Raw genomic sequence first — 24,194 nt, forward strand, 5'->3', positions numbered from 1 at the left:
TTGCCCTGACATACACTGAGCCACTCAGATAAAATTTATCTCTAAGTAATAACTTATTCTGGAAAAGACCCCCAGTTTAAATTCTTCTAGGTAGTTAAGGGAGGGGCAAACGTTTCTCTTGAGCCTGCAGAATCTTGATTGCCTTTAGCTCAAAATAATCCTCATACAAAAGTGGTACATTTTGGGAAGGCTCGTTCTGAACACCTTTAGAAGGATAAGACTCTTTAATGATTTCTTGCTTAATTATCATCTGAAAACAATGCTTAGTTGTAGAAGAGAGAAGAACTTACCTCTGCTGACTTGATTTCACTAAAATTGCCTCCTATGATTGGGTTACTATATGTGACAGGCCCTGAGTAAAGTGTAATAAAAACATAAGAAAGACCCAACCACCACTCTCAGGAGTTTATAGTCTAGTGTATTGTTTATAGAAACAGTTATAATCCAAGGTGACAGGAGCTGTAACATTCGAAGTGCCATGGGAGTTTACAAAACCTAGCACCAGAATCTGCTAAGGGATGTGAGGGAAGGTTTCATGGAAGGAGGTATGGTTGGACACTTAAGTATGAGTAGAAATTGGCTTTGGTCGACAAGGAGGGCAGGGAATTCCAAGTGGAGATGATATCATACGTAAGGCCACTGGGGTGTGAGAGAGTATGGCGCGTTTGAGGTCTATTGCAAGAAATTGCTAATTGAGGGACATAAGAGAGCTCTGCGAATTGGCTTTGGGAAGGTATTTCTGCCATAGGTGTACGTGGATCGTTCTGCACCTTTAGTCATATAGCATCCTATATCGTCATGGCCTATTCTTTCCGTCCTGTGGCCATTTACTTCCTCATGATCAGTGTGAGAAGACCCCTTTTTGGTGATGTTTAGGAGTCATGTTTGTCTCTTTTTCCCCTAAAATAAATATTAGTACAATACAGAGGTGACTAATGAACACTGAATTAGATGTCAGGGGACCTAAATTCTTGTTTTCCAGTTCTCTTAGCAGCTATGTCACTTGAGCCAAGTCATTTAATAAGTGTCTCTTCACTAGGAAAATGGGGATGTTAACACCTGCACTGCCTACCTCAGGGTCGGGGTGAAAATGAAAACGAGACTCTTAAAAATTAAGAGGTATTGGGACTTCCCTGGCGGTCCAGTGGTTAGGACTCCGCGCTTTCACAGCAGGGGCCATGGGTTCCATCCCTAGTCAGGGAACTAAGATCCCGCATCCTGCATGCCACGCGGTGCCGCCAAAAAAAAAAAATTAAAAATTAACAAGTATAATAAACTTTTTAACTTGGAATTCTGTTGGGTGAGGCTATCACTTAACACTTAAAAGAAGTAAAATACTTTGTGGAGTATCTAGATAGGAAAATTAGGTTGAAAAGTTATTGACAAGTGGAAATATTCTTACTTCTTTATTAACTCCGTATGTCTGCCCTTCTGACTGTGGAATGTCGTTTAGCTTGTGTCTATGTTTCCAAACTTAACATGATAAAATTTCTTCCTTCCCAATCGTCTACCATGTGTAACTTAGCTTCTTTCCAATTCTCACTATAGCTATTAAATAGTAATGAATTTAAGACTTAGGTTGGTAAGCTATGAGTTGTTATATTTTATCGTCAACCTTGAATAATTGACATCTCTTAGGTAGTTTGAATTACTCATGACTTAGCCTCAATCATTTGTGTTACCATATAGTGGTATGACCTGAGTTTTGTTACATTTTAGGAATATATAAGACGGTTATGACTCATTCAACTAGGAATGGGAAGTCTTGAAACAGTGGCCTTCTACTCCCTTTGCCGTTTTTCCCAAGCCAATGACAGCACAGGCAGAGTTATTAGTAACGGAAAAGGAGGCTTCCATTCATTTTCTTCCTTTTGACCCCACCTTTCCCATGAGATAGAGTGGCCATACTACTGGAATCTGATAATTCACCTGAAATATACACTTCTGGGCTATAGACATATGAGCAATTGCTCCCAATATAAATACCCCTGGCCATCCCTTCTTTAGATCAATGTTTCTGAAAATATACCATCTAAGAATATTTCCACACAACAGAAAACTCTATAAACCATCCAACTCATCCTGCTGTAAGAAGGAGGATGAAAGAAGAAATGAGAAGAGTACTGCTATACATGAGATGACACGATGACGATGCTATTTTAAATACAATGTAAGTGAATTATTTATACTTGATTAATATAGACCCTATCATCAAAAATAATGTCCAATTACTGTGGACTACCAGGAGGTAGTTACTACCCTCTTTTCGCCTTTTACAACTTCTAGATGAACTAGTTCATGTGAATTTGAATAAAACACCTGTTCTAGTTCAAAGCTAATATAAAATGATTATTGCTTTTTTTTTCTGCCAGGTCTGAGGGAAATACTCTAGCAATTGTTTTGTTTTCCACAAAACTAAATGTTGAAATGGTCTGGCTTATTCTCTCTTTGTTTTAAAATCTGTGGTACCGGACTTCCCTGGTGGCACAGTGGTTAAGAATCTGCCTGCCAGTGCAGGGGACACGGGTTCGATCCCTGGTCCGGGAAGATCCCACATGCCGCGGAGCACCTAAGCCTGTGTGCCACGACTACTGAGCCTGCGCTCTAGAGCCCCTGAGCCCCAACTACTGAGCCCGCGTGCCACAACTACTGAAACCCACACACCTTAGAGCCTGCACGCTGCAACTACTGAGCCCATGTGCCGCAACTACTGAAGCCCGCGCGCTCTAGGGCCCGTGAGCCTCAACTACTGAGCCCGTGTGCTGCAACTACTGGAGCCCGCGCACGTAGAGCCCGTGCTCCACAACAAGAGAAGCCACCGCAATAAGAAGCCCGTGCACCGCAATGAAGAGTAGCCCCTGCTCGCCGCAACTAGAGAAAGCCCGCACGCAGCAACGAAGACCCCATGCAGCCAAAAATAAATAAATAAAAATAAATAAAATCTATGGTACCATTGATACGTAGTTTTAAAACATTCTTCCAAAGACCCAGTGGATTAAATCATTTTTATGTCCCCTAAATACTGCCCTTTTTTGAAGATTTCTTGAGAAAAGTGTGGCACACATCCAAAATCACATTCTTCCATTTTTTTCTGTATTTGAATTTTTTCCTTACAAGTTAGTGGAAAGGAAAAGTGGTCAGTTTTTGCACTCAATAAACAAGAAGGTGTAGATAGATTTTATCTAGGGCATTTTTAAGTCATTGAGAGAATATTTTAAAGTATTAACTACTTTTTGAAATTATTGGCAGAATCCTCTTAACCCACTTTAACATAAAGTGCTTGAAGAAGATGAAAAGATTTTTTATTGGCAAATGAAAGAAAGCACCATGGTTTTTGCATCGTTGCATAAATGTAAGAAATTATGTATACATAAAAAGGATGAGACAAAGCTGAATGCTAAATGCCAACTTCAACGAGAGCTTGTCTGTTTGACACTGAGCATAATGGGGTGTGGTTCCACAGCAAGAGAACACTAAATATTTACACCCCAGCACACGTTTCTCTGGTAAAGCTTCTTATCCTAGATTAATCTCCCAGCTAACACTATTATCCCTTTTTTAACAACCCCCTTCTCACACTTGGATTTTCTCCCTTAATTCTTCATGAGATTCTGAACCTTCTGGATCCAATCCCCTGTCCTCACTCTCCCATCTATTTCTGTGGTCTTCATGAATCCTTTTTGTTTATGGTATGGACCTTCAGGTGAATTCTCTTGTTTTACTGCAAGTAGTAAAGCAACAATAACAGCTCCCCCACCCCCAACTCTTTTCTTCCAAAGATCACAGCTCCATCATTTAGCTATTCTGTTGGTATCCATTTCTTATCAATTCTCTGGAGGTTTTGAACCAGAGCTGTGATATATACAGCCAACAATGTTGCATAGTAATGCAGAGTTGCTGCCCAATCCAGATCTAGTTCTCTTACATCCATATTCTTTGCTTTTTAGGCTTGAGAGTGATGAAGAAAGTTAGTGAGATTAGTGTGTACCGTGAAGTCTGGGGAGGTTTACTTTCTTAGGCCACTTACCCTCATGCTCTGGCTTTTGCCTCAGTGTCTTTTCCTTGCCATCTTGCTTCACTTTATAAAGTGCCAGAAAAGTTCCTTGAACATTGTGTGCATTATGTGCTTTAGGAAGAATGCATAGTATGGTCCATGTGATGGAGGAACATTTATAAACTGTAGACTCAGATTACCATGGAAGACATCACAGAAAAGAATGCAATTTGAGTTGGGTCTAGAGGGATGAATGGAGTTTAGAAAAGTGGACCGGGGAAGGGATTTCTTGCAGGAGGACCTCTGGAGCAAAGGAGAGGAAGAACAAAGCGGGCTTGTGAGGTATAGAATGGGAAGTTGGTGTTAGGAGATACTAGGCTGTGAATTAGAAGAGTAGATTGGCCGGCTCGTCTTGAGTTTTGCGTGTTGGGTGTAGTTGTTTAATTCCTTGAGTGATCCACTCTTTCAAGAAATGGCTTCTCATAGCTCATAGGATAAAATCTAAACCTCTTTGCTGGCACATAAGGTCTTCTGTGATATGGTTCTGTGTATCTTAAAACCCACTCCCCTCAACACCATGCACCTGAAGCTCCTTCCATTTGTACTGAAGACTTTCCTGATTCTCCAACATGTTGTAATCCTCAAACCTGTGTGTGTCTCTGCACAGACTTTTTTTCTGGAGTCCACCTGGTGAATGCCTCATTCTTCAGCCTCAGTTGCAGCACTAATTTCATTGTTCCTCTGCTGCTGTAGAATCCTGGGCTTATGCTGCTAAAACTTCTACACCATATTTTGTGCTGTCAGAGTACATGTTTGCTTCCCTCACTCAACTAGAAGCTTCCTCAAAGCACGGGATTGTGTCTTATTCACCATGTCATCCATATCACCTAACAGAGTACCTACCTAATGTGTAGCAAGTTCTTGACGGATATTTGTTGAATAAAATATTTTCGGCACATTTAATTTACGCCATGTATAGTTGTATTTTAAGAGAGTCATCTAGAAGCAATGTGATTGCTAGATTAAAGATGGGAGATGCAGAGAGGCCAGTTATATGCATTTTTTGGGAAATAGTTCATTTGTTAAAAAACAAAGAAACAGTAGGGGTTAGATTCCTGGAAAATTGATAAAGAATAAAGGATAGGAGTTATTGGTTGGCTACTAGGGACTGGGAGAGGGAAGAGTTAAAGCTAATAAAGATTTAAGGTAATATGACAAATATCAGGACAGTGACCCTTGAAAAAATAAGATCAACTTGTTTGGTTTTTTTTTCTCAGTCAGATCTCCTGGTGTTAGTATTTGTCTCACCCCACCTCTGCTCTGAAGATGAACGCACTGTTCTTGTTCAGCTTACTGTAACTAAGCTCGAGATTCATGTGGTTCTGATCTTCATATCGGATCGGGAGTTAAGATAAGAAATGTAAATAGTTCAACCACGCTGACTACAATTTCCTACCGAGGGAAGGTGTGCGGTGCATAGGTTTTGAATACATAAAGCTTGTTTCTGCTTTTGGGAGCTACAACTGTGAAGTGTTATACCAGGCAGATGCACTGGGGTGCGCTACTATGTAGAGGAGCCTAGCTGTGCATCACAGCTCTCAACTTTAAAACTCCAGAGAATTTGATGAGAGAGGGATCCACAAGAACATGACAAATGATGAGAGTTCAAACCTTAAGAGAAAAATGGGCTTATTGGTAAGAGAACTTCTTTTTCTTTATTTACTGCTGTTACTTATTCATTAAAATGGCAAGCCTGTTGTTTTCATATGTGGCTGTGAAACGGTGTTCAAAAATCAATTTTATATGTATTGTAGAATTCAGGAGACATATTGGTAACCATGGAAAAATCATAGGAAGCATGTGTAAAGCTTGATTTTTAAAAAAACATCACTAGGGAAATTTTACTTTATTTCAGACTATGGTATAGATTTATTTATATAGCTTAAATGTAATACAGGTTAAGAAATATATATATTTTTAAAAGTTAAAATAAAGAATAGTGACTTGTGTGAAGATACATAATTTCACTCAGTTACCAGAAGGTGGCACACCAGATTCTTCTTAAATACACAAAAGAAAGGAATAATATTAATAGGAATATAAAATAATCTGTATTTAAAGATACTTTAATGTATTTTTAAGCCAAAAATATATATAATTGTTATTTGCTTGGTGAGGTTTATTGCTAAGATATGACAAATATGAATTTAACCCATTGTAGCTTTTTATGATTCAAAAATAATTTTTGTGTGTATAGTAAAAGTAGACTTTGAAATAGTATTGCCATTAAGGAGAAGCTGTTTTGAATTTATCATTTAAAAAAAATACTTGCTACCTACCTTTTGCATAACAAGTCATTAGATGTAGAATAACATTCTGGATAAGGTTTCTGCCAAGGTCTTTTTAAAGATACTATTAGACTATGACTGATTTAGTTGTGACTTTAATAATGCAATAGTGCTTGTGAGATGACCCAGAAAAATACCAAATCTGTTTATTTTGAAGAAAAAGTTAGACAAAGGTAATGATTAGTAATGTTTACTTTCTCTAAGCTAATAGCAACATAAATGAAATAAATGTAAATAAATTGAATTTTGTGTTAGAGCTCCTCAGACACCTGCCAGCATACTTTAATGTTTTAAGCGTGTTGACAGCATATACTGCAGTGCTTCTGTAGTAGTCTCTATTTTTAAAACTGCATTCCTGAGGCAGTACCAGAAGTATGTCTGTTCATCGTTGCCTTTTGTATTAGCCCAAAGGAGTTAGGTATATGACAGAACTTCACAAAAACAAAATCTTCTCGTTAGGAAACAATACATCTATTTATATGTTTTTATTAATTACAAGCAGTATGAAAATAAGAAAATGTAGTAAATGAACCTAGAAGAACATTAGCCATCTGTTCTCTGAAAGCTTGTGCCATTTGCTTTCTGGTTTTTATGGCAAAACAGTATATCAGCAAAGAATTGAACTTTAGGCTTAAAAAGCTAGAAAATGACAAAGCATTCCAAGGCTGAGTATATATTTACTGGAAAAGTGTTTCCTTGTGTCCAGATTTGTCTAGTTTAGTCTTTTAGATCAGCTGCCAATAAATGTTGTATTCACTGTCAATCTTTATTCCAGACTTTCTGAAACATTAAGAGAGTGTAGATAAAAACAAATAGAATCTTATGGTTTGCTAGTTAAGGGTTTTCTTAAAAGTTAATTCACATATTTTTAAATTGTTCTGTGTAGTCTTAACTGTTCAGGATTTATAAATATGGTTTATTAATTTATAGCTAAAATATTTGCAGAGTATGCTTTGAAAATTTTGAACTGCGTACAATAAAGCCACAATTAACCAGATTTTTTTTTTTTTTTTTGCACTCCACTTTCAGGAGACGGAGGCAATTATCTTTAAAACAAGCCGATTTCAAGGATATATTCAAAAAATCAACTTCAGGGTATGTCTAAGGGTCTGCATTTTCTTCTACCTTTTTGTCAATGAGAATTTATTTTCATAAAAAAGACCCTGAGGTACTAGAAGCCATTCAGTCATCAAAGAAACTTTCAATAACGTCTAGGGTACTGTGTTTATTAAGACAAAAAAAGAAATTATTTCATCAGAGAAATACCACACATCATTGTATTGTGCTTTATATTTTCCAATGTGCTTTCACAAACACAAGTTCAGTTGGTTCTCATCACACTGCTGTGAGTCTGGCATCTTCCCTATTTTACGGAGGATAACACGAGAGGTTACAAGTTTGTGGCAGAGCTACAAGCAGATCACACGTGCCCAGCTCTGTCCTCTTCGGCACCCTTCCTCATTGAAAAAGTTTAAAACAAGTCTTTAACTTCTACCCTGTATTGCACAATCAGTGTAACTCATACTACCTCTGTTTCCTAATTGCTGTACTTCACAGTTTCCCACTTTGCATGTGTCTGTTTGTCCGCCTCCAAATCTGTCCGCCAGCTGGAGACCTTGCTTTCAGACTCTCCCAGACCTGGAAGGGTCTGGAGAGTGGGAGGGCAAGATAATAGCCATGGACAGTGGGGACAGACAACGATTGGTGAGCAGCCAATGCTGATACGCTGAGGAAGGCCAGGCACTGAGACAGAAAACAGAGCCTCATTCTGACCGGGGTCATCCTGAGTGAGGGTGGGCCACCTTGACTTTTAAAGCAGGGTTTCTCCAAGTTGAGTAGACCAGGCTTGCAAATCAGCTGGAGTCCTTGTTTAACATACAGAGTACTGCTTCTCACTTCCAGACTTGTACATGTTCAGTATTCAGCCCAGATGATTCTTAGGCATGCTGAAGTTGGAGAGCTTCAAGGTGTAGGACGTTTTGGATGGACCTACAGTCTGTCATTCAGAGTGAAGTAAGTCCGAAAGAGAAAAATATCGTATATTAATGCATGTATATGGAATCTAAAATTTAAAAAAAAAGGCTCTGAAGAGCCTAGGGGCAGGACAGGAATAAAGACACAGACATAGAGAATGGACTTGAGAACACGGGGAGGGGGAAGGGTAAGCTGGGACGAAGTGAGAGAGTGGCGTGGACACATATACACTACCAAATGTAAAATAGATAGAGGGAGACGCAAGAGGGAGGGGATATGACGGATGTATGTATATGTATAGCTGATTCACTTTGTTATACAGCAGAAGCTAACACAACATTGTAAAGCAACTATACTCCAATAAAGATGTTTAAAAAAAAAAGGTATAGGACTTTTCTCTTGGTATACATCGGAAGGTAAAGAAGAGCCCCTTTTCCCTTGGTAGCATCCAAGTTCCATGTCGAGGCCTATGGGGGCGGGAGTCAGGCAGGGGTGAGGAATGACAGCTGTTGCTTGCACACCTTGCTATATCTCCGTTGGAGGCATATCACAATAGATGTTGTGCATTATGGTGACTGCGAGGTATTTTAAATAGGTTTGTGTTCGTTTTCGACTCGAGGAAGATAAAGAGCAGAAACATTGCCCCCAAAAGGTGAAAAACAAGTGACTTTTAATATTTTTAAGAGTTAACCTATCCCAGTTGTTTTCAATTTAATTTTTAATTTTTAAAAACACTAGGCTATCTAGGATTCTGGATGGTTAAGGCTTAACGGCAGCAATATATTTATGCTTACTCATGTTTCATATGTGAATACGCAGTCGGCCCGATTAGATTTTAAGGGATTTGTGGCTGGGGAACATGTGTTCTGTTGTATACTTGTAACATCTAGCAAAGTCATCACTTCTCGGTACTCGCTGATGATTGAGCGAATTCAGCTCGCACGTCTTCTCTACAGGTTTTGGTCTTGGCATAGTGAGTGGATTGATTTTGGTGTTTGTGAAGTTCAAGGAGTCTATCTTACACTGTCAGGAACGGCTAATCTACTACAGAGGCCTCAGTATAAACAAATGCATTTTAGTTGACAAATGCAAAAACGTGGTCCTAATTAATCAATTGGCTAATGCTTGTTCCCTGTTTAGAGTATCAGTTTAAGCTCCATCTTGCTGCTTCTTCACCCTTTTTGGAATACAAGTTATGTTGGTCTGTGCTTTACAGATCTGAATCTCAAAAACTGTTGATTCTGGAAATCCCTAAACACAAATGTTTTTGTTTACTGGCTGGACAGCATCAAACCAAGTGGCCAGACCCTGTAGTGGAAGACATAAAAATGCTCAACAGTGTCTCTGACTTAGGTCAAGCTGAATAAGGAATGAATGAATAAATATATGCTAGCTAAAGATGTATTTTACTCAAGTGTTGTATACCTTCAGAATTCCATGAGAAATAACTGATTATTGAAAACATATATTTGATTTTGAAGACGTGAAGTGGTTCTGAACTACTGGTTGAAGTAGACAGACTTAGAAAGGCAGTCAGGAACCCCAAATTTAAATTGCATCTAGCTAAAACCTAGGGTCAGCCTAGAAGATGAATTCTGTTTTCCTGAAGTCTGTTCTTCATTCCCTCATGTCAGAATCACATTTACTTTATAGTAGTACAACATGAGATAAAGGAAAAGAAAGGATTTCCCCCACTGGACAACCATTGCATCCAAGTAATGAAGTTAGACATAAATCTAAAACAATGCTGTTGTTAGTTTGTAACACATGAACACTTTATATAACATGAGTTAATGATGTCTTCCATCATAGGATTTTCATAATTGCTAAATATGTTTTTGAGGCATAGCAATTTTTAATTGCACACTAGCTTCTGTAATTTAGACTTGCTACCATATATTTGGCATCTTGCAGTATAAATGTTTCTATACCTCCCTCCCTGCCTTTCTTTTAAGAAAAAAGTCTTTAGGGAGTTCCCTGGTAGCCTAGTTGTTAGGATTCTGGGCTTTCACTGCCGTGGCCCAGGTTCAACCCTGGTCTGGAAACTGAGATCCCGCAAGCCACGCAACGCGGCCAAAAAAAAAAAAAAAAAACTTTAGAATTTAAGATTACCCATGAGAAGAACTCTAAATTAGAGAATGAGAAGGTTCTCAAAATACTCATGAAAATAGAGGTATTGAACTGTTTGCTAAGTCTCTTTAATACCACCATAGTAGGCAGATATCGTAACTCTAAATTATACCTTTAAGGAAACTATTGGTCCCCATGTTATGGCAGTGGGTCACAAGGTTCAAGTTCGAAGTTGAGCCTTTTTTGGACTTTAAGATATTTAAAACAAAATTAAAGCAATTGCATATAAAGGGCCTTTTTCATGGAAAATTTAAGTAGTGTGGTATAATCTCAGTGAGTCATTAGGATTAGCTTTTCACGAAAGTGTTTTCTTCTGGTTAGCAAAATATTATCGTGATTACCCTAAGTATTTGTAACCAAGATTTACAAATACTCAGGGAGAAGAGGTGGGACGACTTAGGTAATCGCCTAGATCTCAGTTTTGCCTGTAACGTTTATGGTGCGCATGTGAATGTTATAATAACTCTTTAGATAAAAGGATATAAATACGATTTTTTCAAGATAGTAGCGTTATTTCGTTAATTTTAATTGGGATATTGAGGAAAATGTCTTATTCTAAAGGTCTTTCAGCAACTCACATTTTTGTAAAAAATATAGGTATTACTGAAAGAATGTATAACATAGGAAATGTTGACTTTCTTTAACTGGCATGCTTTTGAGACTTAGGATTGTGGTGTGCTTATTATTTTAAAAAGTTTTTCAACCATTATAGATAAACATTATTAGAAATTATTTACTCTTATCAACATAGTTCATAATTTACAAAAATTAAGATTGTAATATTGCTTATTACTTTGTCTTCGTGCACAGTTTGTAGTGTTGCTTCTATAGTTGATGCCACAAAGTAGTGAAACTATTTGAAAAGCTTTATATGCATATAATTTTTAGTCAGTAGAGCCATATTCTTAACTTTTCTTTTGAGTAACACTGCACATTTTAAATAGATTTTTATTTTGATAAGTTTGCAGACTTATCAAACAAACACATCAGAAACTCTAACAATAGTTTGGCTATTTTATTTACCAAATGTAATTTAAGGAGATACTTAGGAAGTTGTTGAGAGACAACTAAACAGTTAAATTATTATTATTTGAGGTGAGAGCAGAGATTTTTCCTTAGAGCAATCCATCATCACTGTCAGTGACGCCTTTATTTTACTTAAGGAAGTATGTGTTCTGGGTGATTTTCTTCAACATATGCTTATTTTTAACAAGACAATGTGTATGTTTAATTTTTTTTCTTTTTAAGGACTTTATAGCCTCAAATTATCAAATTAACAAATGGATATTCCTTTTACTTTGAACTCTGCTTTTAGTCATAGCAGAGTCAATAACAGCATTTTTTAAACTTTTCAGGATATATCCTGGCTTCAGTACACAGTTCTTGTTTAACCACTACTCTGCTTATAAAAATCTCGCTTCCAGTCTACTCAACAAATACTTACTGAGTGCTTTCCCACGTGCCAGGAATAGTGATCCATTACGAAGATAAAGATTCAGGGATTCCTTCTTGAAGGAGGAGCATGAGTTTGGGGAAGGCATCTCAGGCAGACAAAGAAGCAAAGCTGGAGCACGGGGGTGTCCTAACAGCAGGCCTCTTATTGGAGCCCTGGATACATTATCCTTATTTGATGATCATAAACTGTCTCTTTAAATGGCTTTTTTCAACAATTTAAAAATGGTAATGCAGAATCATGTATATAGATAGTATGTATGTGAAAATCATTGATTTCCACCATTACCCCTCCCAATACACCCAAACAATTTGATTTGGGGTTTAAGGCATTTTTTAATACACGGGAATACTTAAGAATTAATTTAGGTTATGCATGTCAAAGATGTATGAAGACTTACTTGGGCATATGGATTTGGGAATCATGTGAATGAAGAACTCAAGGGTAGCCCCCCCCCCAAAAAATAAAAAGCCATAAAGAATATAGATACTGCAGAAAACGAAAAGAAGAAGGAAGGGCAAGGACTTCTGAATTTCCCATTCAGTGCAAATCCTTTTTTCAGCGTAGTGAGATTAAGGGTAGTCAGAATCTGTGGATCATTGGGTCCCCAACAGCTGGATCTCTCTTGTTGCCTGCTCAGTCCTTTCTACACCAACTCCCATCTTAGCCTCATAAACTCATTCATCTGACCCCCAGTTATAAAAGGTGCTACATAAACATCAGGAACCACTACCATTCTGGCTTTCCATTCTCCCTCCAGCCAGTCCATCACCTTCCTCACCCTTACTTTTTTTCTCCTTTGTTCCCCTTACCTTATCAGCTTACTAGCTCCTCTTATTGCTGTTCTATACCTGACTCCCCCAAAGCAAACAAAGAAACAAACAAACGTTTAGTACCCATATTTTCCTTTGGAAATGTTAAAGATCAGAAGAGTATTTCCCTTCACATTACTTATGCCATCATGGCCTGAGGAATTCTCTGTGCATACACACACACATGTGCGTATGTGCCTGCACAAGTGTGTTTTTCTACTTGTTTGTATTGTGAAGGAGATAGGTCCTACAGTAATCCAAGGCATAGTCATGGTTACAATAATCTATGTAAATTCTTTGTGGGACCGTAAGAGTCCACACAGTTCCGTTAAGGAAATTGATTTGTGAGAAGGTGCTTATAAAAGATGAAATAATGACTTTCCAAAGCAGCTGTCTTTGAGAAATGTCTAGGATTTTCCATTTTGATCTTAGCAAGGCGACATATCAGAGTATCTAGTAAGAAATTTTTAATGTATTTGATACTCAATTTCCTAAAACAAATCAAAAGGAGACACACACACACCTAAGTATATATAGCCATTCGCGTGAACAGTTCTATTTCCTGTAATGAGGAGCCCTGAATGTATTAAGAATTGTGCTCTGTTGTCTAGAAGTTAACTTTTTGTAAGCTTTAAAGGGTTTAACAGTCTTACTTGGTTGCCATCCAAGTACTTTTACTGATTGGTAGAATATAAACAGAGCACACGATTTGGCATGATCTACAGTCTTGTCTGAGCAACAGGAATAACATGGATCTCCCAGATTAGTCTGAAGGGACATTGTCAGGACTCCAGAAGATTACACAGTGCCTGCTCATACAAACGATGGTTAACGCTATTATTCTTCAGTTGTACTTACCACGGGATTAAGCAAAACTTGCAAGAAAAAGGTAGGTTAGTTCTTAGGGAATATTGGGAAAATATGGAGAAAGGTCAGATATGTGACATATTAGTCAATTCATTTCACGAGATGGTGGTACTGGAGACAAACTGTAGCAGTCAGTAAGCAAATTAAACTTTCATATAAAGTCATTTAGAAACATTTACATTGAGAAAAAAATTAGGCTCTTGGCTATATATTTCACTTTTCTCTCATACTATGACTGGCTTGATTTTTACTCACCGTTTTCTCCCTGATCATTCTTAAACACCTTCTGGAATTAAGATTTTGGAAATGGTCTTTCTGCACACGTTTGTATTTTTGGTGTTCCTTTCCCATGTCTGTCTTTGAGTGTACATATAATTGGAGGAATAAATAACTCTTTGTAGTTCTTTTGAATACATTGAGACATTTGTAGAATGTGGTTCACTTCATATGGAAACAAACATCTTCTGGAACTGTCTCATTGAGAAGAAAGGACAGTAGGGATTCTAGAGCAGGAGTCCTAGACTAGGAGATGGAATTTGGTTCCTAGTTCCAGTTCTGCTACTAGCTAGTAGTGTGACAAGTTAACTTCTCTGGGCTTCAGTTTTTTCATCTATACAATGAGGGTACTGGCAAGATGATTTGTAAAAGTTCTACAAACCTTCTCTTTCTACTTTGGGAACCAGGGAATTCTGTGTTGTAAGATTTGGCCAAGAATGACTTCTTTCATGGCCTTGGCCAAGTCCCAACATTGTTCTTTATTACATCTCTGAAATACGCATTCACAGGTATTTTTGAGTGATTGACGTTCATACAATGTTTTGAAGAGCTTTTGTGCATGTTGTCTTTCTATCCCATTTTATGCAGTTGTCCATAATAGAAACCAAGTGTTCTGTAAATGAAATCAGTGTTTCCTGTGATGTGAACGAGGGCTTTTGACATTTCCCAGTCTAAATATTTTTTTTAATTAATTAATTAATTAACTTGTTTATTTTTGGCTGTGTTGGGTCTTCATTGCTGCACGTGGGCTTTCTCTAGTTGCGGCGAGCAGGGGCTACTACTCTTGGTTGCAGTGCGCAGGCCTCTCATTGCGGCGGCTTCTCTTGTTGCGGAGCATGGGCTCTAGGCGTGCAGGCTTCAGTAGTTGCAGCACGCGGGCTCAGTAGTTGTGGCTCGTGGGCTCTAGAGCACAGGCTTAGTAGTTGTGGCGCACGGGCTTAGTTGCTCTGTGACATGTGGGATCTTCCCGGACCAGGGCTCGAACCCGCGTCCCCTGCATTGGCAGGCGGATTCTTAACCACTGCGCCACCAGGGAGGTTCCCCCCAGTCTAAATGTTAAAGTAGTGGGACCACTGAGCTTGCATAAAATTATATTTAAAATATATATTTAATCATTTTCTTCCTTTCACTCTGTAGGTGAAAACATTTTTAGTTCTGGAATGTAATGGTAATTACACTCCGTAGTTGCTACTAGAGTCGCCATCAGGGTAGTAAAATCTGATTAATTTGGACTCTGCTAATTTGTAATTGGGGTGATTTTACCTGGCTGAAGTTTATTTCTAAACGACGTATGAGGAATGGTGTTGTTAAGCAATTTAATAGTGTAAAGTATATTTCATGGACTATATTTCTAGTTAAGGGAATTATTTTTAAAGCCTTTGGCATATTGGTTGTTTGCTCATGAGAGAGAATTACAAATGACATCTAGCAATTTATTAAATCAAAAGAAATGAATATAAATAAATGCTCATCATCAGATATAATGCTTTTCGGGTTTTGGGGTCTTTAAGAGTGTTTAGGATGGGTGGAAGAAAGCAGCCTTTCTTTTCACTTTGAACAAATATTACAACCGTTGGAGTGCTACAGAAACAGGTTCTGAACATTAAGTCTAAGAGATGATTTGGTGGTATTGGTTGATTTCTTTGGAGCCGAATGAGATTAGACCAAGAATATGTTGGTTTTTTGAATCAGTTGATTGCTCATAGTAGAATAATAACTTGAGAACCTTTGCAGTAAAGTGATCTTCGCCTGTTTTGGGAGGTTACCCTCTTGGAAATTTGGAAAACTCTACATTCACCCTATTTCCCCCTCATAAATATTGAGTAGTCTTCACAGATAAAGACTCAAAACACTTAACTACCTTGGTTTTACATAGCTTTGGGGGTCTTTGTTCTCAGAAGGAGAAGTTACATTTGCAATTACTACTTTGTAATATTTTCATAAGCTGGAAAGTGATTGAAGTTTCTCTCTAAAATTGCTCCATATAGCTAATTTGTAGCTGTTTTATATTTTTAAATGTTTGAGAATGCTTCAGGGCTTTGGAATGAGACATTCCAAACTTGCTTGATGAGTGTGTGTGTGTGTGTGTGTGTGTGTGTGCGCGCGCACGCGTGCGCGCGTGTGTTTTCCTTCTTGGGGTTTCCAACAAGTTACCACTGCCAATTGTACCTAGGACCTTTTTGCTCCTTAACTATTAAGATTATTATACAAATCCTTCTAATGTAAAATATTGACTACAGTTTATTTGTATTAGTGGCACTTTTAAAAAACTTTTAAAATGTATTTTGGCCACTAAGATATTGATAAATATTCCTTTCTCTGATTCCTTTGAAGACTTCTGTGAGACAGTTTTAGACGGGGGGTACCGAAAAGAGTTGGAAATATCATTTAACCCTTTAAGTTGCTTGACTGAGTTTTTGTGCAGTGTTTTTGTGTCTGATAGATTGAATAAAAATTATTTGTGAGGTAGTGATGGCTGAGACCTATTTAGTATTTAATAAAGTTTATGCATTACTGGTCAATGTTTCAAAATAAGCTTTCTCTCCTTAGGTATGTATGCGTGAATGTATATACTACGTATACATATATGTTGGATTTCATAGGAAAATACATTGTTGAATGTTGATGTGTTCTTGAAGGTACTTGTGATTACCTTAGGTGATTTCACGCTGTATTCTGGTATATGAAATTACGTATTTTGCAATTTTTGAAAGCAGTGTCTTTCTTACAGAAATAATTACCTGTGCTTTTTGAATACAAATGAGAAAGGCTCTTAGGGACTAAATCTCAATCTTTCAAAAACTGGGAATCGTTTGGAAAGAGCATATGAAAGCCAGCTACTTAAGTTGGAAGCACAAGCTTATTGTTTGAATATAAACTTGAAAGTAAATATGAGCTTTTCATCGCTGCGACGAGTTTTTAAAAAGGTAGCGGCTTTCATGTCAATGGCGGTCCTCCTTTATTAAGCTTGCATTTGATGAAGATGGGTAATTCGGTTTTTAGGTAGAAGGTGGAAGGATGCATTGAGGGTAGATATTTAGTGATGGCGACTTGCCTACATCAGAAATAAAATTCTTCAACCTGAAAATAAAGAATTCAGCATAATACCGGTTTATCCTATTTTCACTTCTTTGAATTGTGTAGAAAGTGTGTGAGTTTGGTGCTTTAAACAGAAACTTGAAACACCCAGTCGCGTTCTGGGCATTTACAACGCTATTTTCTGGCAGTATTTTAAAACAATACAGATGAAGCCTCTATTTGCCGTTACTTTCGTGAAATACGTCAACCTCCCTTTGATGGCAGCTTGAATTTTTGATCCTCCTTGTCAGTTACTAACCCCTAGAGGTTACCGGACCCGCCGCTGAGCTCTGGAATGGTCCCTGCTGGACACCTGCTTGGTGTCTCTCCTCTAGGCAATTTGTGAGCTGTTTGGGGGCGGGGGAGGCGTGAAGGAGGGTGAAGCGGAGGGAAAGGGGGAGAGAAGAAGGGGAGGGCAGCACTGAATTAGATTGTTGATAGCGTCCCTCCGAGGACTGCTATTAAGAGCACGCTATTCTGTACTTCTCTGCTGCAGAAGACAGAGTGATATTCGTGTTAGCACACGGCATGTTGTAAATGTATGAGATTTTTGCTCATCCTGGCTTGGAAATAAGAATAGGGAAAAGAGAGCAACTTGAATCAGAAGCTACTAGAAGAGCGTGCAGAGTTCTGCAGCAGTTTATATTTGTTCTTACATTTTGCCTTCTTCTAACTGGAAAACAGAGAGACTGGCATTTTTTTTAAACGGGCTCTTCCCATAATGGCATTCTTGTATTGTGTGGCCAGAGCTTGCACAGGAGGAAAGCAGGCTGCCGAATTTAGTCACTGATCTCTATTAGCTGTGGCCTAAGGCTATGCTGAGGTTTATATCCCATTTGTATTGTTGCAGCTCAAAAGAAGAATGTTCAGAGGATGACAAGTGTATTCTGAGTAGGTATGTTGTTTCATTTTCATATGAAACCCGTCTATTTTTTTTTTTTCCTGCTACTATTGGTCAGAAATCAGGTTAATAGGTGCAGAATATACTGCAGTGCTGCAGTATCCCTGTTAAGGTAGAACAATGGTAATGCAAGCTTAAAATAATACCAAAAAAAAAAAAAAAACCCACCCCAAACCCTAGCCGCTTTTATCAAATAAAGCTGCATTGTGTGGTATGCACAGTGCAGTCTTTTCAAAAAAAATATACTGCAGTCAACGCTTTCCTAACGAGGTGGCACTATTGTTGAGTTCGAACGATAGAATCATCATTTGCTTTAGGGGACAGGAGGATTTAAAGGAGCTACCTTGCAGCCCTATTTTACAGATTGGAAGCATCGGTTTAAGGGCACTGGCAGAATCGTTTGCTTGTTCTCCGCGGCAGCCACTGCTGTGTCAGTACAGTGTGGAATGGAAGTCATAGTTGGTAGTCTGTTATGGAAACGCTGTTTACTGTTATTGTAGTACCGTGGTGACAACATGCCATTGAAATGGAAAACGAGCTCTCCTGCTATCTGGAAATTCCCAGTTCCTGTGCTTAAAACATCCAGGTCAACTCCACTTTCTCCAGCATACATGTAAGTGAGAGAAAATAGGATATTAAAGTGGGATTTCATTCATGAATCAACCTTGTGACAAAAGGGGGTAGAAAATCCTAAACAGCAACATCCAAAACCCCACAAGATTAAAAACCTCAAGCTTGCTTACATTTAAATATATTGGCATGCCCACATTTTACCATTGTTTTGTTCTTCTAGGAGTTTATGTTTCTTTTCATTTAAAGTGCCTAATGGTAATGTAATTACTAAGATGAAAGTCTAAAGGTATATCTAAGGAATTGCATAAGGATAAACTTTTACATTGGTTGGATGTTTTGAATTTTTGTGTATCTGAAATACTTAAGACGACTTCTTTTGTGTAATGGCACAAAAACGCTTATGATTGATGTGTTAAACATGGAAATGCTTTCTATAATTTTTTGATGAATTTGAAACATTCAGAGTTAACACATTGATCAGAAAATGAGTCTTTTAATGAGGACTTGATACTTGAGTTGTGTATGAACATTAATAAGTTTGATATTATATCTTTCTCAGTTTTATAATTCGAGTTCTGAAGTATAAGTTTGAATTTGTGCAAATTATAGTTCTATGAGTAGTTATTTATATACATGGAGTTGAAAAGTGTATTATACAAATATCTATTTTTGAAATTTATTTTAAGTAAATATGTACTGAAGTATATTGGGACGTCTTTCTAGAATTTTTGAAAATCTTATTTTTTAAATTTGCAAAGTGTTGCTTTAAAAACAAAATCTGGGAGATATAATAAAATATTCTTTTAAAGTATTGTCTGTGATCTTTTTTTAGTAGAGGAAGGAGTGAGGGAAAGCTGGACTTTTTTTTATTAAATAATTGTACGAGAAAAGCTTTTGAGTGAAAGTCTGTCTTAACTGTAAGTGTTCCCTTTAAAATATTTTTCAGTAGGACAGATGTGGAAAATTCTTCCCACTTTAGGTCCATTGTGTGTTTAGAAATCTGGTGAGTTGCCATTTTATTACTTAGTTTTTGTTTTATATGAGGTTCAGATGCACAGTGGTATCTCTCTGGTTCTTTGAAAGGCTTTCAGCTGCTGAGGAAGTGTGCTTGTGCTCTCAGTCCAAAAGAAGCAATTCCCGGGAAAGCGAGGAAAAATGAGGACATTTCAGAGTTGAATCCTGTCATCATTTCATTTTCAGATTATTTTTTCTATTCCTTCTTAGAGATGCTTCAGGTTATTTTATCTGGGTGTTAAACTCTGTTTCCTATAAAGTTAAAAATTTAAGTTATATTTGTAAAAGAAAAAAGAAAAAAATCAGCTCTGTTTGTTTCTCAAAAGCTGCATTTGTCAAAAGTGCAAATTAATGGAGGTGACAAGTTAATGGAGCTCCTTCAAATAATTCGAGAAAATGAGATGTGCCTGTTGACTTTATATATCTTAGCTGGTGAGAAATGACCAAAGATTTACCAAAAGCAACTCCATCATCAAAACAAAACATACACACCCCAAACTAAAATCAATAGGTTACAATTAATAATGGTTACTAATGATTCTAGTATTCCTACTGCATTTTACTGTCCAAAAGATCCAATTTGTAGCCCCTGTTGCAGCTGATTTGCTACTTTTTAGAGATGATTGAAAAATACTTACATTTTTTTAATCCATACTAGCCACAAGCTCAGATACAGCTTAATACAACATCTTTAATGAACCACTTTCTTTCTTTTAAGTCCTCACCTCTTTGACCTGGTGATACGAGTGAATTGATTTAGATGAGAGAAGCCAGAAAATGTCATAGATCTTGCACGTTGGCACTGAGTGTTGGTAGTACACATATGTAGAATGGAAAAGTATATTTGAGGAGCTGGTGTTAGTCTGGACTATTTTGACATTGTGACGGTCTGTATTGTTAAATTGGCCTTAACTTATTTTTTTAATAAATAAATTAATATGAGGTTTAAAATATTATGTAAATATACACAGAGAATATATGTTAAATATAGGAAAAGAAGACTAGCTTGGGGAGTTTAAATCAAGTTTTAAATAAATTGTTTCGTTTTTGACTGATTTAGAGTTCATTGCCTTGCTGGGCCAGAAATAAAAATACCACGTTTAACATGTTGTTCTCATCAGTGCTTCCTTATATTCCATAGCACTTCTACACACGGATGATATTTAAGTTGAGCATATTTTTCACTTAAAAATTGTAAAGAGTAAGTTAGAATCCTGGGTCAAGTAACATCATGTTTGCTCTCGTGGTCGGTTGGGTTGGCAAACGTAGATTAGGTGGCTACTTGTGTCTTTTGGGTCTAAAGTCTTTGCATTGAAATGGAGCAGTTAAATTCTGACTCTCTGATAGATTGTGATATTTTAGGATTTACCTGTAAAATTACGTATAAACATTAAAAATACTATCTTGAATATAGAATTCTTCCCAGTTAATATAAGCATCTTTTGGTATATTTGCTTGTATTGGTTTGTAATGTTTCATCGTTATTTACTGTGATTTGTTGAATACATATTACATGATTTTCATTGATGACTTGGGTGCTTTTTCAAAGACTGAAATTTCAATATAAAATATTTTTGCTTGTAGTAGAAATGTATTGTAGTAATGGAGCAAATATGGAGAAATATAAAGGTTCCTTATGGTTTCTTTCTAAACTCAATGTAGGTGCTGCTGGCTAGAACTCTTCCATTGATGCTGGTGATATAGGGCAGTGCTGCTATCCACTAGTGAAAGCTAGAATAGAGAATGTTTTACTTACTGCAAACATTGAACAGAAAAGCTTTTTTTTCCTTGTGGATTTAAAGTCCAAGTTGGCTTGCTTTCTGCTTGTTTAGAACCTGAACGTGAGTTAAAACCTTTCCATATTTTCAAGACTTATTGATGATAAAGACAATGTTTATGATAATATTAAGGAAAATAGTTTCTTATATAGCATAAAGTGCTTTTCAAACTGTGTTAAAATATGATTTGGGAAGAGCGGAGTATCATAAAGACAAAAGATTTGGGAAAATAATCCTTTGGCCTCCAGATAGCTTGATTACCAAATATTATTTAGTCTTTATTAGGTAGAGTCTCCCTTCAGCTTCAGTTTTGAACACTTGCACGGGTGGTGTGCCATCCATGTGGAATTCTGAAGGGACTGTCTTGATCGAAATCTGAGTGATGTGTTTGTGTTACACTCTGTTCAGCAGAAGGTTGAAGTTCAACCTTAGCCTGAAGGAGTATCTCCTGGTCAGTGTAAGCTAAATTAGTAGACTCTGCTCCTGACAGGTGTGAACCATGTAAATTAACCTGTCAATTTGCCTAAATTAATAAAGCTGAAAGGGCAGTCGCTTCTAAGTGGTTTTCTGGTGTTTTGGTATTCATTGTTTTCAGGCAGTAGATGATTCCTTCAGGCTGATGTTATAGGGTTAATGTACTGTTAGGTTCCAAGGACACACTGAAATAGAACAGAATTAGCGTTAGCTATCTTTTTATCTTTCTTCACAAGCGGTTAAGTCTTGCTAATAATGGTGTGGCCACAAGGAGGAAGACAATAGGTAAGAATTAACCAGCACAATGTTACAGTGAATCATAGCAAGCCAGACAATGGGTGTAGAATGAGTGTTAGTGAATTAGACTTGTCCTCTCTTAGCCAATACACTTGTATTCAGTTAGCATCCTGTTTACAACTATTTTGTTGACTATGTAAAATATATTTTAGAGTAAGTGCCAATAGCACTGACTTTTATAGAAATCATTTTCTATCATTTTATCATTGAGATTCAGTATCTAGATTTCCCTAGAAAAAATGGTGCTTTATTTAATTGTCAATCATTTGTCTAGATTTAGTCATACTATATAAATGGTCCTTGTTTGTGGGTGATTCAAAGGACAGTGAAAATTAAAACATGCACTTTCTAAATTTGACATGTTTTCTATCCCCTAAGATTGTCTTTTTTCTAATTTAGTGAATAAAATACAACCTTGAAAATAAAATAAAACAAAACCTTAGGTATCCTTTTCATCTAGCAAAATACTTCCCAAATTGATATTCTCAAATTAGAAAAGAATATAATTAGTTAGACATTTTCACAATTAGTGTATACATAAACTTTTGTTTGTGTCTGCTTAATTTGTTTTTTTTACAACATATGCTCAATCTAACAGAATTATGTGGAGAAATAACACAAATAACACAGAGCAATTTAGCGCTCATCTGTAACTCTTGTAGCATGTTTCTTGTGAATTTCCATTGTCTGAACTTGCAGAAGGGCTAGCTTAACACTTATTAATGGAAACTCATAGAGATAAAAGTGACCTTAGATGTCATTTAGAGAATCCAAATCCCCTTTAAAGCAGGAATCCTTCCTGTGACAGCTCTGAAAGATGCTGATGCACGTTCTCCTTGATCACTGTCAGTGACAAAGAGCTCACTACCTCCCCAAGCCAGCACCTTTCGTTCGTGGACAGCTCTTCCATGCATTGAGCAATATCAATTCCTCTTATCTTTCATCTCCTATTCCTAGTGTGGCCTTCTGGAGCTACGGAGAAAAATATTATTATTATTATTATTATTATTTCCTCCATAACGTACAAGCCTGGAAATCTTCTTTCTTTAACCATTACTCATGTGACATGTTTTCCAGACTCTTCACTCTGCTGGTTGTGCCTCACCCAGATAGTTTTTTTGTGTTAAACTTTATACTTTATGCTCCCCACATGGTCCGACTAGAAGAGACCTCTCTCCTTTCGTACAGGCGTTTTGCTTATCTTAAAGAGCCTGCGATTATATTATTTTTTAATCATAGCATTCACCCTGAACCACAGTGACTCAGAGTTTACAAACTTCTTTTCGGAGGTTTACGACTAGATTGCTTGTTCCTCCTAGTCAGCGTTTATTCTCTTGGCTACTTCAGATCTTCGAGTCTGAGGAATTCTGGCATGTGCAAATGAAATTAAAATTTTGTTTTAAAGCCTATTGTATGTGTCTTTAAAAAGATCTCTTAAAACCATTGAATGTATCTGAGGAATATTGCACACAAGAAACTTACAAGACAGAAAGCTAGCATTTCGGATGCTTTCAGCAATTTCCAAGAATTTTACTTGTCGAAAATTTATCTAGATTCATTGTTTTTTTATGCCTAAGTGAGTGTTACTTCCAAGTACCCCTCAAAGCATTTCCCCAGAGGGAAGAGAGACGGAAATGCAAATCTTTCACCATCATGCGAAGTCTGGAGTTACTAAGAACTCTAAGGATTCCAGACATTCTGCTTGAAATTTAGAATATTTAGATGAGACCTAAATAGGGCCAAGTTAGGGGGAGGGAAAAGAAAGAAGGAAGAGATAGGCAAGTATTTGTATTAATGACCGTATTACTTGTAAAGAGTCAAGAATTATAAGCGCTGTGCATGCCGATATTTTAAATTGAAATAGCAGCCACAGTGTATTACTTTATCTCCTCAAGGCCAAGAAAGAGGTGGTATAAACGTGAGATTCTTAGGGAATCAGTACATAAAGAAGTTACTGAGCAATCCACTTTTGAAAGAGCTCAGTTCTTTTTCAGTCACCTTGTATATTGAGTTTATAATATTCAGAAGTTACTGCCTGTTATGCGCCAGGCATAACTCTGCTGGGTATTATGGATATAGTCCTTGCAGCTATTCAAAATGACTAGACTTTATCCTATCTTTATTTATAAACAATTAAATTGCTTGATTTATTTTGCTCCTGTGAAAATTCTAAACCAAGACAACCAGTTTAAATAACATTCTTGTTTACTGTGCTTGCATTGTTG

At 37.1% G+C, this 24,194-nt stretch overlaps 1 protein-coding gene across 4 annotated transcripts in view; it reads left to right on the forward strand.

Moving 5' to 3' along the window:
* Positions 1-24,194, forward strand: part of KLHL13 (kelch like family member 13) — a 185,347-nt gene that overhangs the window by 106,957 nt on the left and 54,196 nt on the right. Inside the window, exons 1-2 of one of the 4 annotated variants that reach the window (XM_022562951.2) lie at positions 4,836-5,689; positions 7,372-7,437. The exons of 1 other annotated variant lie outside the window; for it this stretch is intronic. In XM_022562951.2, the coding sequence (XP_022418659.2) occupies positions 5,649-5,689; positions 7,372-7,437 (107 nt within the window). In that variant the 5' untranslated portion in view covers positions 4,836-5,648. Of the gene's footprint in view, positions 1-4,835; positions 5,690-7,371; positions 7,438-17,476; positions 17,828-17,914; positions 18,447-24,194 lie in introns of those variants that run through there. 2 more of the 4 variants (XM_022562953.3, XM_030759474.2) reach the window with 2 other exon arrangements.

Source organism: Delphinapterus leucas, chromosome X, assembly GCF_059928025.1.
Source record: "Delphinapterus leucas isolate spDelLeu-1000000601 "Yukka" chromosome X, BTC_Dleu_Yukka2, whole genome shotgun sequence".
Lineage (NCBI taxonomy): Eukaryota > Metazoa > Chordata > Mammalia > Artiodactyla > Monodontidae > Delphinapterus > Delphinapterus leucas.